General features: G+C 70.4%; 2 protein-coding genes across 8 annotated transcripts; both read right to left on the reverse strand.

Annotated features, from left to right (window-relative positions):
• Positions 1 to 424: 424 nt before the first annotated feature.
• EFNA4 (ephrin A4) lies at positions 425 to 4974 on the reverse strand. Its single transcript, XM_075075022.1, has 6 exons — positions 4815 to 4974; positions 1930 to 2225; positions 1446 to 1514; positions 1226 to 1285; positions 876 to 1142; positions 425 to 774 (listed from the first exon to the last, which is right to left on the reverse strand). The coding sequence occupies exons 1-5, from the start codon at positions 4925 to 4927 to the stop codon at positions 1054 to 1056; spliced, it is 627 nt and encodes a 208-aa protein (XP_074931123.1). The 5' UTR covers positions 4928 to 4974; the 3' UTR covers positions 425 to 774; positions 876 to 1053.
• Positions 4975 to 6933: 1959 nt separating this feature from the next.
• Positions 6934 to 14790, reverse strand: ADAM15 (ADAM metallopeptidase domain 15). 7 transcript variants are annotated; one of them, XM_075075014.1, is made up of 25 exons: positions 14558 to 14790; positions 13679 to 13782; positions 12928 to 13004; positions 12573 to 12651; positions 12392 to 12468; positions 12134 to 12317; positions 11999 to 12061; positions 11847 to 11915; positions 11571 to 11740; positions 11411 to 11495; positions 11195 to 11343; positions 10938 to 11115; positions 10675 to 10767; positions 10381 to 10576; positions 10202 to 10310; positions 9977 to 10121; positions 9831 to 9908; positions 9644 to 9755; positions 9392 to 9530; positions 8981 to 9034; positions 8620 to 8725; positions 8085 to 8153; positions 7752 to 7823; positions 7460 to 7581; positions 6934 to 7129 (listed from the first exon to the last, which is right to left on the reverse strand). In XM_075075014.1, the coding sequence occupies exons 1-25, from the start codon at positions 14622 to 14624 to the stop codon at positions 7084 to 7086; spliced, it is 2643 nt and encodes an 880-aa protein (XP_074931115.1). In that variant the 5' UTR covers positions 14625 to 14790; the 3' UTR covers positions 6934 to 7083. The 7 variants fall into 7 exon arrangements, with proteins under 7 accessions (XP_074931115.1, XP_074931116.1, XP_074931117.1 ...); XM_075075015.1 differs by lacking the exon at positions 8981 to 9034 and having other exon boundaries at positions 6935 to 7129; XM_075075016.1 differs by lacking the exon at positions 8085 to 8153 and having other exon boundaries at positions 6935 to 7129.
• Positions 14791 to 15686: the final 896 nt, after the last annotated feature.

A 15686-nucleotide genomic window follows, 5' to 3' on the forward strand; every position in this document is an offset into this window, starting at 1 on the left:
AGCCCAGCCAAGGACAGTGAGCATGACCAGGGCACCCAGCCAGGGCCCCCGGGTGAGCGACTCCCCGCCGGGCCCTGCCACCCCTCATCCCTGTCCCTTACCAGGCGCCGGCGGCCAGCTCGGTCCCACTGCCAGGCACTAATTGCAGGCAGCTCATCTGTAATTAAAGCTCTCCCTGTGACATGAGCTGATGTCTCAATATCAAATCACCACAATTAAACCCCTGGCCTGAAAGGTCGCAGGGAGAGGCGCGGACACCCCCGGGGAGCAGCCCCCCCCGCCCACGCCCCAGGATCCTTGCGGGGACAGGCACCGTGGGCAAGTGGGCATGGGCAGGAGGGGATCACGGGCAGGTGGGCGCAGGCAGGAGGGGACCACGGGCAGCACGAGGCCAGCGGTGCGGCTGCACAGCCCGAGGGCGCAGTGATCTTGCAAACACTGTATTGCTCGGCTCAGTCACTACCAGGGGTTAAAACCAAACCGTAGGGGCCGGTGACGGCATGGAGGAGGGCGTCTTCCCAGAAGACAGATCGGTGTGTCCTCGCCGGAGGACAAGGCAGTGGAGGGGCCGGGCGCCTGCCTCCATCCGGCGCCCGGAGGAGCTGCTACTCCACTCCAGGGCCTAGGGGTTCCCAGTCCCCCATGGCAGAGGGTCCACAGGGGAAGGCACACGACGAGGCGATGGCCCTGGGGCAGAGCAGGCATCCGCCGAGCTGTGGGAGCCCAGCACCAGGGCAGGGTGGCTGGTGGGGCTGCTATGGTGAAGTGAGGTCCCTGGGAAGGGGAGAGCCCCATCAGGAGATGCTGCAGCGTGGCAAGGGGGACCAGCCCCCAGGAGCACCCGCTACCTGGGAGCCCCCCCATGCCCTCCTCACCTTCCAGCCTGGAGCTCCTGGCCCCGGTTTGGCTCCGTAGGGGTCCGGCGGGTGAGTTGTGGCCCGGGGCTGCCCCATGGGCTTGGGTGGGGGACAGGGGGATGGTGGCAGAGGAAGAGTCTGGAAGCGGGCAGTAGGGCAGAGGAGCCCATTTCCCCGCCATGGGCAGCGCCGAGTGTCAGATCCAGAGCAGGGCGACGAGCATAAGCGCCAGGCACTGGGAGCGGGGCTGCAGCGGGGCTGCGATGCCCTGGGCAGGCACCACATCTGCCAGGGCAGGAGCAGAGGTCAGGGCGAGCTGGCCCCTGTCCCCCTGCCTGTCTCTACCCCACTGACCGCCCCATACTCACCTTCTGGCCCGCTGCGCCCACGAGGCTGCGAATTGGGAACCTCCGTCACGGGCTCCGGCGCTGAAACAAACCCCGATGGTGTCAGTGACCGGCTTCCCTGGGGGACACGGTGTCCCCCCAAGGCCCCGGTGCAAACCAGTACCCCCAGTGGGGACCAGGCTGCCCCAGGGGCAGGAAAGCCCCAGATTTTTGGGGTGCAGCCGCCCCAGGCCAGACTCACTGGTGCTTCTGCAGCAGACGGAGACACGCAGCTTCAAGCAGCGCCCGGCGCTCTCAGGGCTAGGGACGGCTGGGCAGACGGGACACATCAGCGGGTGCCCCCCGCGCCGGCACGGCCTCCCCAGCCCGGGACGGGACCCCCCCCGACGGCCGGGCGAGAGCCGGGCCTGGGGCGCCCCCTCCCGGCGGACTGGGGGACCGGCACCCCTCTCCCGCCCCGGGGCATCCAGACCCTCCCCGGTCACCCCAATCCTGGATGCGTCCAGAACCCTGTGCACCCCAACCCTGGATGTGTCCAAACCCCTGGCGCATCCCATCCCCCGCCATGCACCCAGGTCCTCCGTGCACCCCGACCCCCTGCGTGCCCCAAACCTGGTTCCACCCAGACCCCTGGGTGCAGCCGAACCCTGGTGGGACCCGAGCCCAGCTGCCCTCAGCCCCCGGTGCAGCCGCCCCGCTGTGCCCCAGGCCCCGGGGTGACTCACAGATGTAGTAATAGGTCTCCCCTGGCTGGAACTCGAAGCCAAGCGAGAAGGGAGTGAAGCGCTGGATCTTCTCCGAGAAGCGGACGGGCCCGAAGGGTGCCTGGGGCCGGTTGCACTCCCAGCGCTTGAAGGCACCGGGGGTCTCGTAGCAGCCGCGGTAGCCCTCCCGGTCCACCATGAAGAGCGTGAAGGTCTCTGCCCGGCCGGCGGGCACGGCCGCCCCCTCGTAGTGCGGGCAGTAGATGTCCAGGTAGTCATTGATGGCCACCTGGATGGTGTAGTCGTCCCGCAGGAACCTGCCAGGCAGGGCAAGTCAGGGAGCGGGTGCCAGGGGTCCCGCTGTCCCCAGAAGGGACACCCTGCTGCCCCGGCAGAGCGGGTGGCTGGGCTTTTGCTGAAACAGCTACCGGGCACCCGCCGCTCCACACAACCAGGCATCAGCTCCGATTAGCCGCAGGCCGCTGGAGCTGAATGGGCTCGGATGCTGTGGCTGGAGGGACCCCAGCCACGCCGGCCAGGGCACAAAGCCCCTTGCCTCGGCCACCCACGTCACCGCCCCCAGTGCTAATCAGTGCTGACATGCTGGCGGGAGGCTGCCCTGCGTGACACCTCCTGCACCGGCACAGTGCTCGCAGGGGGGTGGCTGGCTGGGGCAGGGGGCACGGGGGGCTCTGCTGGCTAGGCAGGCAGGGGAGGGGGCCCAGCCCAGGTGCCTGCACGGGCGGGCAGGCACCAACACGGCTGCTGGGACAGCATGAGCTCATGGCTGCAAACAGCGCGTGTGGCCAGGCCGGGGTGGAGCAGAAACCTCTGCAGGCACACACGTGTGCACACACACACACGTGTGCACACATACACACGTGTGCACACTCTTGGTCCTGCCCGCTCAGCCAGGTGGTGGAGCAGGAGCCCCTCTCCCCCTTCCCAGCCCCAGCAGGGTGACAGCCTACACACTGCGTCCGCGTCTCCCAGCTGGCTCGGTCCTGCCGTGTCCAGGGCACGCACCAGCCCAGCAGGGCCCCGGCCTTGCTGGCAGCACTGCGGCAGGGATGGTGCTGCCGAGCTGCCACCTGGCCAGTGGGGTCACCCCATCCTGTCACCCCAGGGAGACCCCGCGGCTGGCTCCAGCCCCCTCCTCCTGCCCTGGTGCAGACACAGCCAGTGTTTACACCAGGCACGGATTCCTGGCAGCTGCAGCAGAGGCCGGTGCATTAATCACTGGGCCGGCAGTGCAGTTGAGCCAGGGAGGCTCAGGCCCCAGCTGCCTCCCCCCAGGCTGGGGGCTCTTCGAGGACAGGACCGGGCGCAGGCTCCCCGCTGACTCAGAGCATCCTGCTGGGCGACGCTGGCTGGGACGAGCCCAGGCAGGGCCGAGGGCTGCCAGGGGCTGGGGCTCTGCCCTGACCCTGTGGAGGGGCATACGCCCACCCTCCCCTTCCTAGGGCACCTGTGGGGTGGTGGGTTCCCACGCCTCCCATCAGCAGGTCCCCACTCTCAGGGGGAGGAAGGCAGCATCAGTGTACCCAGCCCTGCTTGAGTGTGCCCACCTGCCCCAGCACAGCTTTGCAGGCCAAGGGCAGAAGACCCCTGTGGGGGAGTGCAGCTCCTGGCACAACACCCCGACTCTGCCTCCCTGCTCCCCCAGAGCCTGAGCAGCTGGGAACTGCCCAAAATGGAGGAGACTGGGAGGAAGGACGGGGTCAGACCCCAGCCCACAGATGATGGCAGAGCCTGCGGGCAGCACTCCTGGCCAGGCAGGGGCTGGGCCGTGACCGATGGCTCCCACCAACAGGGACATCCACCATGGGGACCCGCAGCCCTGGCAGTGCCACCCACCAGCTCGATGTCACCCATGGTGACCCCAAGCTCGGTGCCCACCAGCCCCATGCCCAGCAAGCATGCCCAGGCTCAGTACCACCCAAGGATGCTCAAAGCTTGGAACCACCAAGGGTGCCGGAGTCAGTGTGGGTTGGTACCACCGGAGACTCGGCACCACCAGGAACACCCACCAGTGTGGTACCACCCAGGGCTCAGCATCGCCTGGGGGTACTCACCTGGCTCGGTACCCGCCCGCGGCTTGGTGCCAGCAGCAGTGCCTGGGGCCCAGCACCACCTGGGGATGCCCAGTGGCTCTGTATCACCTGCAGCTTGGTACCACCCAGGGCTTGGTGCTGCGAAGGGTGCCAGTGACTTGGTACCACTGAGGGCACTCAGCAGCTCGGTACCATGCTGGGGCACCCTTTGTACCACTGGGGATGCCCGGTGGCTTGGGGATGCCGGGGGCTCAGCACCACCGGGGGGTACTCAGCACCTCATTACCACCCTGGGGCACCCTCAGTACCACTGGGGATGCCCGGTGGCTCGGGGATGCCCGGAGCTCAGCACCGCCGGGGGGTGCTCACCAGCTCAGTACCACCCTGGGGCTCCCTTGGTACCACTGGGGATGCCCGGTGGCTCGTGGGTGCCGGGGGCTCAGCACCGCCGGGGCATACTCACCGGCTCAGTAGCGCCCAGGGACACCCGGTGGCTCGGTACCACCGGTGGACACTCACCTGCTCACCACTACCCAGGGCGCGGTGCCACCGGGGATGCCCGGGGGCTCTGTACCACCGGGGAACACTCACCTGCTCAGTATCACCTGGGGATGCCCAGCGGCTCGGTAACACCCGGCGCTTGGTACCACCGGGAGGTACTCACCGTCTCGGTATCGCCCGGGGGCGCCCAGTAACCCCGGGGCTGCCCGGTGGCTCGGTGCCCGCCAGCTCCGCCCCTCCCGGGAGCCCACCGCCCGCCGCCCCGACCCTCCCGGCGGCGGCGCGGGCCCGGGGCTCGGCGGGGCCCGGGGCGCACAAAGGCGGCGGGGCGGGCGGGGGCGGCGGCGCTACCTGGGGTTGCTGCCGTTCCAGTGGACGCCGTGGCGGAGGCCGCGCACCGGCGGCGGCGGCGCCCAGAGCAGCGGCGCCCAGAGCAGGAGCCCGAGCAGCGGCGCGGGGCGCATGGCTCCGCCCGGCGGCGGCGGGGGGGCGGCGGGGCCGGGGCGGGGGCGGGGGCGGCCCGGCACGGCGGGGCTCGGCACGGCCCGACCCGCCCCGCCAACTTCGGGCCAATCCGCGCCGCGCCGCCGCCCGGCAACTTCCCCGAGCGCCATTAACCCTTGGGGGGCGGCACCGGCACCCCGCCACCTACCAGCACCCCCCCGCCACCGGGCCGGCACCCCGGAGCCAGCTGGCATCCCCGGCACCGGGACCGGCACCCCTGCACAGACTGGCGCCTCCGACATCCACCAGCACCGGGACCGGTCCGGGACCCCCCTCTGTCCATCTGGCACCCAACCGGCACCGGCGCCAGCCCGGGACCCACCCCTGCCCACCTGGCACCCACCGCACCGGGACCGGGACCGGTCTGGGACTCCCCCTCTGCCCACCTGGCACCCACCGCACCGGGACCGGGACCGGTCTGGGACTCCCCTCTGTCCATCTGGCACCCAACCGGCACCGGCGCCAGCCCGGGACCCACCCCTGCCCGCCTGGCACCCACCGCACCGGGACCGGGACCGGTCTGGGACTCCCCTCTGTCCATCTGGCACCCACCGCACCGGGACCGGGACCGGTCTGGGACTCCCCCTCTGCCCACCTGGCACCCACCAGCACCGGGACCGTCACCCCAGCACCGACCAGCACCACCATCCTCGGAACCTACCCGGTCCCTTCGCCTCAACCGGCACCCCCCCGGTACCTCGGGCATCGACCAGGACCGGCGCTGCCCAGCGCGGCCCGAGGACCCGGGACCGGCAGCACCGGTGGCACCCCCGTCCCGGCCGGGCATCAGCACCCAGCGGACGCCGGTACCAGCAGCGGGAGCCCCGGCAGGGGGGCGGTGTCGGTCCGGGCGCACAGGGTGGCTCCTGCCCACGTGTGTGCGTGTGCACATGGGGCAGCTCTTGCACACACACGTGTGCCCGCATACAGGGTGGCTCCTGCACACACGTGTGTCCACACACAGGCAGCTTGTGCACAGACGTGTGTCGGTGTGGTGACTCTTGCACGTATGTGCCTGTGTGCACAGGCCAGCCCTTGAACACACGCATGTCCCTGTGCACAGCTGCTGCTGCACACGCATGTCCCTGCACACAGGGCAGCCCTCAGACACATACATGCCCATGTGCACAGCTGCTGCACATGTGTGTCCATGGACATGGGGCAGCCCTTGAACACACGCATGTCCCTGTGCACAGCTGCTGCACACATGTCCCTGTGCACACGCAGTCCTTACACACGTGTGTCCCTGTGCATTGGACAGCCCTTCCATGTGCATGTCCCTCTGCAGAGCTACTACACACGTGTCCCTGTGCACAGGCAGCCCTTGCACACACATGTCCCTGTGCACGGGGCAGCCCTTGCACACGCGTGTCGCTGCACAGCTGCTGCAACGGGCAGCCCTTGCACAGGCGCATATCCCTGCACGCGGGGCAGCCCTTGCACGCGCGTGTCGCTGCGCACGGGTCAGCCCTTGCACAGGCGCATATCCCTGCACACGGGGCAGCCCTTGCACACGCGTGTCGCTGCGCACGGGTCAGCCCTTGCACAGGTGCATATCCCTGCACGCGGGGCAGCCCTTGCACGCGCGTGTCGCTGCGCACGGGTTAGCCCTTGCACAGGTGCATATCCCTGCACACGGGTAGCCCTTGCACACGCGTGTCGCTGCACACGGGGCAGCCCTTGCACAGGCGCATATCCCTGCACACGGGTAGCCCTTGCACACGCGTGTCGCTGCGCACGGGTCAGCCCTTGCACACGCGTCCCTGCACACGGGCGGCTCCTGCACGTGCCCGTGCCCACGTGCCCCAGGGGAGCCCCCGCCCCGCCCCCCCGCACAACCCCCGCCAGGGGGCGCTCGCGGCCCGGAGCGACTTCCTGCGCGGGCGGCGGCGCTTCCGGCGCGCGCCGCGGGTGCTGCCGGGAGCTGTAGTCCCGGTGCCGCTCCCCCCGCCCCGGGCCCCCCGGTGCGGCGGAGGCAGCGCGGAGCCAGCTCACAGCCCCTTTATTGGCGTCGGCGGGGGGCAGGCGGGCGGCGAGGCCCCGCGGCACCCGGGACGAGGCCTTCCCCGCGGCCCGGCCCGGCGGCTCCAGCGCTGCGGCGGTCCCGGCCCGCGGCTCAGGCCTCCCGCTGGGCGCCCGCGGGCGGCGGCGGAGGTGCCGGTCTGGGGGAAGAGAGGCGGGCGGTGAGGGGGCCGGGGCCACAACGCGGCACCGCGGTCTGGCTGCCCCCAGCCCCTGGCCCCCCACCCCGATCGCTGCAGCCCCGAGCCCTCACCCCGCCAGCCCCACACCCCGCTCTGGCCCCACCAGCCCAGCTCGCTGCGGCCCCCTACCCCTGCCTGGCACCCCCTCCCTCCTGGCTCCCCCACCAGCCCTGACTCCCACAGCCCCCACCTGCACCCCGCTCTGGCCCCCCTCCCTCCTGGCTCCCCGCTCTGACTGCCCACAGTCCCCCATCTGGCCTCCCCAGATGGTCCTGCCCCCCCACTTACCTGGAGGGAATCACCATGACGTAGGGGTGACCAGGGGGTGTCTCACTGGGGGGGAGTGAAGGTGCTGGGGGGGCTGAGGGCAGCGGTCGCTGAGGTGGGGGGGGCTTGGCCAGACCTGGGGACTGTGGGGGAATCAGGGTGTCAAAGCTCCTGCCCAGGCCAACCCCCCCGGTGGGCTCAGGGGGGCCCAAACCACCTCCCTTGCCCCAGGCGGGGGCAGGGGGAGGGCCGGCCCACCCAGGCACACGCCATCCTGCCCCACACGCCAGTGCCGCCGCCGTGCCGCCGTTACCTGAGTGCCTGGCACCACGGGGTCCGCGGGCAGCGGGCGTGTGGGGGGGGGCGGCCTGTCCGAGGGGGGGGCCTGGGCAGAGAAAGCACGGACAGTGAGACAGTGTGGGGACAGCGAGGCAGGGCTGAGCCTCCCACTGGGCCGGAGGGTTGGGGGGGCCAGGGCTCTCCCGTGGCGGAGTGCTGGCTCTGCTGGGCGGTGGGTGCTGGGAGCCGTGCCGCAGAGGGGCTGCAGCCCACAGATCCCCGAGAGCTGGTGTGCAGCCAGGCATGCAGCAGTGGCCGGCAGCCAGGGAAGTGGTGCCCGGGACCCCCACCCCGGCCCAGGCGTTACCTTGGGAGGAGGGTCCGGCGGGAGAGGCCGGGAGGGCGGGTCAGGCCGGGCCGAGCCGAGGGCAGCCGGCTGCGGAGAGAGGGAGAGGGGGCAGGTGCGCCATGCAGCCCTGGAGTAGGGCAAGCCATGCAGCATGCGGAGAACCCCCCACCCCCTGCAAAGCAGAGACACCCCCCCACCACCACTACAGCAGGCAGCTCTGGGGTTCAGCACTGCGCCAGCAGCCCTGGCTTAGATGGCTGCGGTGGCCCCCAGCCGGGCACCGATCCCAGAGAAGTGCATCCAGTGCCGAGCATGGCACAGGGCACCAGAGCGGCACAGTCCAGGGCCGTGCCAGGCTGCTCCTGTCCCGGGTGCTGCAGAGTCGAACTGCACAGCCTCAGTGCAGAGGGATGCTCAGAGCTGGTACCCAGGGATGCCTCTTCGGCAACAACCAGACCAAACCCTGGTACCCATGGCAACCACAGCATGTTACCATGGCAACAGCATCACCCTTGCCAGCAGCCCCCTTCATCCCCAGCCCCCCAGCTCTCACCTTGTTGCTGTGCATGACCTGCAGCTCCGTGGCCTGATGCCACTGCGGTGGTCGGGGGCGCTTGGGGGGGGCCTGGCTGCCCGACTGGGGCTCCGGCTGTGAGATCCTGCAGGGAGAGGCAGGATCAGGCCCTGCTTGCTCTGGGTCATTGGGGGGAACCCACACGGTGACCGAGTGACACCGACACCAGCAGAAGCCCAAGAGAAACGAACCCCTCGGCACCGGAAGATGCAACACCCTGTACCCCGTGGCTGCCCCACACCCCACGGACACTGCCAGGGGAAGATCGCAGCACCGGAGGCCTTGCGAAGCAGGATGGCTCAGGGACAGACCCACGCCCAGGCTCCGGCAGCGACGTTACCCGCTCCAGCTGTCTGGGCCTTCTGGACCCAGGAATCGGACCTGGGTCTCAGCGCTGTGGGGAGAAGAGTGGGGGGGCTCAGCCCAGGGCTGGGGGGGGGGGGGGGGGAAGGATGGCTGGGGGGAGGAACCGCGGTGACGTGGGGTGACGATGCATGACAGGGTCTGCTACCTGTGCCGGGGGATGCACACAGACACACACAGAGTCACCTGCCTGGGGACACGTGCATGCACACCACTCGGTCAGCTGCCCACCGGATGCACGTGCAAACACACATGCACGTGCCCGCTTACCCACCACACATGTGTGCATGCCCACATGCAGGCAGGCAGCCAGCTCCGGTACCCGCCACGGCACACACCGAGGCGTGCGTGACACCCACATGCCACCCGCCCCCGCCGGCTCGGTTACCTGTACTGGCAGGAGGTCCCCTTGCCGAGCTGGCAGAGGTGCTTGTGCAGCCCGGCGCGGCGGGCGCAGCAGAGCCCCAGCGCCAGGGCCAGCGCCAGCAGCGCGCTCAGCAGCAGGGCGGTGGGCAGGGCGCTCCCCCCTGCGGAGAGCGACACGTCAGCCCCCCCGCTGCGCCCCACGCCGGCTCCGGCCGCGCTGGCTGCACAAAGCCCCATTCTCTGTGCAGCGGCGGCCGCCTGCCTCTGCCCTCACCTCGCTCCAGGGTGGCAGGGCCGCTGTCCTGGCTGCCCCCCGCGCCGGGGCTCTCACAGGTTGGGGGGGCCCAGCCCCGCTCGCAATGGCAGTGCCCGTGGTTGTTGCACACCTGGGTGGGTGACACCAAGCCTCAGCCCCTGGCAGGCCCCTCCCTCAAGCCCCCACCCCAGCTCCCCAAACTCACCCCATGCCCGTGGCACTTGCTCTGGCACTGCTGGTCACCCAGCGCAGAGACATCCTGGCACCGGCGCTGGATGCACACCTGCCAGGGGACAGGGCATCAGCACCAGGTGAGCCCCCCGGCCCCTTCCCCGCTGCCCTGGCGCTCACCTTCCTGGGACCACAGGCGGTGCCGGACAGCACCATGGCTGCATCACTCACATCCTCGTCCCCAGGCAGGAGGGTCCCCTGGCAGGATCCTGCACCCCGCTGGGCGGTACCACGCTGGCACTGCAGCATCCCACAGCCAGCATCCCTGCAGAGACAGGGGGGTCAGGGGCGGGGGAGGAGGCAGGGCGGGGGGTGGCAGGCAGCAAGGCAGGGGCCAGCACTCACCGCTGGGTGCAGGCAATGTAGGAGCCATTGGGGAGCTGCCCGCAGTGCCCGTGTTCATCCCCTTTCGCATTCAGGGAGGCCATGCAGGAGCTGGAGACGGGGCTGGCACCTGCAGCAGGGGGGCAGCAAGCCTCAGCACCCCCACCCAGCCGCTGGGCCCCAGCCCAGCCCCACCATACCTGGCCCCAGCAGCTGCTGGCACTGCCCCTCGTAGGAGGTGCAGGCGCCACCATAGCAGACCGCCCGCCCGCCGGCACATGGCTGCCCGTCCTGCAGGAAGGTGTCCGGTGGGCAGCGCGGCGAGACCCCATCGCAGAACTCCGGCAGGTCGCACTCGCCCACAGGCTCCCGGCACAGGTGTCCAGCACGGTGCAGCTGCAGAGGGGGACCGTTAGATGAGCGGGGACCCCCAGGAAGCCCACCCTGGGGAACAGCTGGAGTGCCAGCACCACTGGCTGCCCACCCCCACGCACCTGGCAGTCCTGGCAGCACGTGTCTCCCATGGCGCACTCGGCACCGGGCACCAGCTGGCAGGTGCTGCTGTTGCAGCAGGGATCAGTGCACTCCTGCCGGCAGAGGGGCTGAGTAAGCGGGTGGCACTGGCACCCACCGCTGCCAGACCCAGGACAGGGCTGGGACACAGTGCCCCAGGCAGAGCCATGGCATGGGCAGCCCCAGGCTCAGGAGGAAGGGGGTGGCCACAGTGGGACCCCAGCCCGCCCAGAGCCCCCCGTACCACGCTGAGGCCGCAGTCGCAGCTCTCGCCTGGCTCCAGGAAGTGGTTCCCGCAGCGGGGGCTCCCAGCCAGGCGCCGGGGCTCGGGAACATTGGAGAGGCACCAGCCCCGTCCCTGCTGCAGGCTGCGTTCCAGGTCCTGTCGGCTGCAGTTGCTGAAGCTCAAGCCGGGCGTCAGCCTGCAGAGCCAGAGGGGGGCCAGTGAGGCAGGAAGGGGGTTTGGCCCCAGCCCGCCACAGCCCTGCCCGCTGCCCTTACCCTGTGGGTGATGCCATGATGCAGCCACGGTCTTGCCGGAGGTCGCTGCAGTCACAGAAGTGCCTGGTGCTGTCGTGGCGCATACCCAGGTTGTGCCCCAGCTGATGGGCTACAGTGGATGCGACGACAAGGACGCTGACCGAGTGGTCCTGCGGGACAGGGGGGGATCAGGGCAGGTGGGCAGCAAGGGGATGGTGTAGGGACAGGGGGACTCACCATGCTGATCCCACCAGAGCGCGCAGGGGAACATATGGAGGCTTGAGCCGACATCCCCACTGAGACGTCATCAAAGTGGGCACCTCTGGGGAGAGAGTGCAGGGGTTGGGGAGGGCTGCCCGCATGTCCCGACCCTGTTCCCATCCTGTTCCCCACTCACGTGAGGAGCTGGGCATTGTCGTGGGGCAGCCGGGGCAGCAGCTCCTCCCGGCGCCAGCGCAGGAACCGCTCCAGCACAACCCGGGCGCTGCCGCCCACCAGGAACCTGTCGCCCTCGCTCCAGACCTCCACCGCCAGCAAGGCCACCCGCACTCCCAGCGGCTGGAAGAACTGGAGAGCATGGGGTGGGTCAGACAACCCTGACACCACAGCAGTGAGGGCACAGCCAAGCCAAGCTGGGACAGACAGTGCCCAGCAAGTCACAGCAGTGACTCACCGCGTCCACCTGGTTGGCGATTTCCAGGGTCCGGGTGCGGACGCGTTGCAGGTCAGGGTAATTCTGGAACTGGGGGCGCAGGGAGGGGTGTCAAGGGGGCCAGCGGGGGAGCAGGGCAGCCTCCGCACCGGAGATGTCCGCCCAGCACTCACCGCAGCGTGGTCCACCACCATCACCAACTCCACAAACCGCTGCTCCGCCACCGCCCGCTTGCCCTGGGGAGGAGAGGGGGTCAGGGCATGGCAAGAGGACCCTTTCTAGCAGGGCAAGACCCACGGGTGACCTACCCTCTGTGGCCAGGGGGGCTCTGTCTTCTCTGCCTCTGCCCGGGGAGGGTCTGGGGGGCCCTGCCCGCAGGCCCGTGGCACCAGCCGGACCTCCCACGGCCGGTACGCAATGTGCTGCCCTGAGGCGCTGCTGGCATCAGGCTCCAGCCCGTAGCTCCTGGTCTCTGACAGCCAGAGGTGGCCACTGGGGAAGGGAAGAAGAAGCATCAGCGGCACAGTGGTAGCCAGGCTCAGGGACCGCCGGAGCTGGGGGCTCACCTGAGTCCGGCGCAGGCGCAGAGGCTGGCCCAGGAGCCGGGGAAGCCCTGCACTGTCCCCCGGTAGCAGCAGTGCTCCTGCAGCAGAGAGGGTGGCTCAGGAGTCAGCCCCATACTGGGGTCCCCCTGGGGCATGGGGCAGTTGGGGACACCACTGCGGACGTGACACCCCCAGGCCCTACCTGCTCGCTGGCCTCCTGTGTCACACGTGTGCCGTTGGGCAGGTAGTACAGCAGCGTCCCGGTGCCCAGCACCAGCTCCCTACCAGAGGTATGTGTCACTCCTGCAGCAGGGACCCCCAGTTCACCCCACTCTGAGCCCACCACTAATGAAAACAGGGACCCTGGTACCTCCCAGCCTGCTGCGGGTGCACCTTGGATGGAGACAGGGACCCTGGGATCCCCACCCCCTTGTGCACCATGGATGGAGATGGAGCCCATGGGACCCCATCCTGCATGCACCATTCACGGACACAGGACCCCTGGGTCCCTCATCCCACTCCCACCCCTGCTCTGCCCTAGCCAGCTGCCAACTCACCAGTTTTGCTCCAGCTCCAGCACCAGCCTCATCCCCTCCAGCTCCAGCAGGACCTTCAGCCAGGCGGGGAACCCCCCCTGCCAGAGGCAGCGGTTACAGGAGGAGCCCACGTTCCAGGGGACCCAACCCTGCGCCAAGCTGCGCATCCCCTCCCATCCCCATGCACCCTCTGAAACACCGTGACCCCCAGCGCAGCGTCGGCGGGGGGCCAGGGGACCCGCCTGGCCCTGGCACGTGCCGGGAGGGAGGGGGCGGAAGGGATCCCCTGCCCACCCTGGCCCCCGCCCTTGCACACTGCAGGAAGTGTCCCTCCCTCCCAGACTCATTGTGCTGGGGAAGGGGGGGTCGGACGGAGCCGGGCCCCCCCACCACCCCCTGCGCTTCCTGCCCAGTGCAGCGCGGCGGAAACGCCAGAGAGACTCCCAATGGCCACGGGGTGGGCTGGGCCCTTCCGCCCCAGCCAGGACTTGTGCCGGGCACAGGGTGGGTGCCCCGACCCAGCAAGGTCCCTCCCAGCATCAGGAGAGGAGGGGAAAGGGGATTTGCTGGGGGGCACCTCCCCACTGCCTCTGGGGTGCCCAGGGGCTCTGTGTGCTCAGACCCCAGGGACTTGGGGCTAGGGGACCTGGATGCCTGGTTTCCTGCACCAGGAAGGGGACAGGGGCAGGTGGCAGGGTGCAGGCAGCCCCCACCCCACCATCACAAGCCCCTACATGGCACACGCACCTCAGGGACAAGGGGGGGGGCTCACCTGGGTTGCCTCTGCCAGGCTGAGCATCTGGTTGTGCCGCAGGACCCACGGGGTTACGTGCCAGGAGTGTCCCAATTCTGCATGGTGCTGCCACGAGCTGTCACCTGCACGGGGCCCAGAGCCGCTCCGTCACCGCTTTATCACCCATCACAGCCCAGCCCCCCATGGTCACCCGTCACAGCCCGGCCCCCCATGGGCCAGGGTGGGGGTTTGGGGCTCACCCCAGCAGCTCCCGGGGTGCCGTGGGCAAAGCCCTAGGCACCCGCCGGTCACACCACCCAGGGCTCGCAGCAGAGCCTGGGGGACGCCTGGAGGTGACCCCGCGGTAGGAGTGGCAGGGTGGGACAGGGCACCCACGCCCCCACCTCGGGATGGGCTTCCCGGGGTCCCCTGCCAGGCCTTGCGTCAGCCCCGGCCCAGCTGCCCAGTACAACCGGCTCAGGGACTGCAGCAGGGCTGGGAGGCCCGGCCCGGCTGACTCAGTGTCCCTCACCGACCGCAGCCCCCGCTTCCTCCCGGCTCTCCAGGGGACCCCCACCCTCCGGGGGCCCGGAGCATACCGGAGGGGCGGGGGGTCCCCCGCAGAGCCCGCTCCCCACGGCCCCACCAGCCCGGTCCCCACCGCGCAGCCGACCCCACGGCTGGACCAAACCGCGGTCCCCGGGAGCGGGGTACGGAGCATCCCGCGGGGCTGCGACCCCCGCTCCCATCCCGGTCCCGACCACCGGGCGCCCCGCACGGCCCCCCCCGCCCCGAGCTGCTGCCGGTCCCCGAGGGTCCCCGCGCGGCGCCCCGGAGGAGGCGAGGAGCGGACCCCCGCGAGTCGGCGGGACACGGACCAACGCCCCCCCCCCCCGGGGCCCCCCGGTCCCCGCTCACCTGCGCCGGGGCCGGCGGCGAGGAGCAGCCCCGCAGCGAGGAGCACCCGCAACGCTCGCGGCCCCATCGCCCTCCCGCAGCCCGAGCGGGGCTCGGCGGCCCCGGGCTGGCGGCTCCCGAGCTGACCCGCCGCGGCCGCCCCCGCCGGCGCTCCCGCCGCGCATGGCACCGCCGCCGCCGCCGCCCGCCGGGCCCGGCCCGGTCCGGCCCGGGAGGAGGAACTTCCTGCGCGGCCCCCGCCCGGCTCCGCCCGCCGCCCCGCCGCCCCCCGCCCAGCCCGGCCGGTGCGGGGGGGGGGGGGCGGCCCGGGCGGCCGCGCCTCGGAGGCGGCTCCGGGGCTCCGCGCAGCGGCGGCTCCGTGTGCGGCGGGAGCCGGCTGCCACCGCCCGCTGCGCTGCAGCGGGGACCCCCTTCGCTGCCGCTGCGGAGCGGGACCCCCCCTTCTCCGTCCAGGGCTCGGGAGACGCGCGTCTTCGCTGTCCCGTACAGTGGAGGCCCCCGGCCTCGTTACCTCATACATCAGACACACCCACCTTCTCCACCCCACGCACCAGCGACCCCCACCTTCATCACCCCGTACACTGGAGACCCCCACCTTCATCACCCCAGGCACCAGCGACCCCCGCCTTCATCACCCCGTACACTGGAGACCCCCACCTTCATCACCCCAGGCACCAGCGACCCCGCCTTCATCACCCCGTACACTGGAGACCCCCACCTTCATCACCCCAGGCACCAGAGACCCCTGCCTTCATCACTCTGTACACTGGAGACCCCCAGCTTCATCACCCCAGGCACCAGAGACCCCTGCCTTCATCACTCTGTACACTGGAGACCCCCAGCTTCATCACCCCAGGCACCAGAGACCCCTGCCTTCATCACTCTGTACACTGGAGACCCCCAGCTTCATCACCCCAGGCACCAGCGACCCCCGCCTTCATCACCCCGTACACTGGAGACCCCCACCTTCATCACCCCAGGCACCAGCGACCCCGCCTTCATCACCCCGTACACTGGAGACCCCCACCTTCATCACCCCAGGCACCAGAGACCCCTGCCTTCATCACTCTGTACACTGGAGACCCCCAGCTTCATCACCCCAGGCACCAGAGACCCCTGCCTTCATCAC

The sequence above is a fragment of the Phalacrocorax aristotelis genome, chromosome 25 (genome assembly GCF_949628215.1).
Source record: "Phalacrocorax aristotelis chromosome 25, bGulAri2.1, whole genome shotgun sequence".
Classification (NCBI taxonomy): Eukaryota; Metazoa; Chordata; class Aves; order Suliformes; family Phalacrocoracidae; genus Phalacrocorax; species Phalacrocorax aristotelis.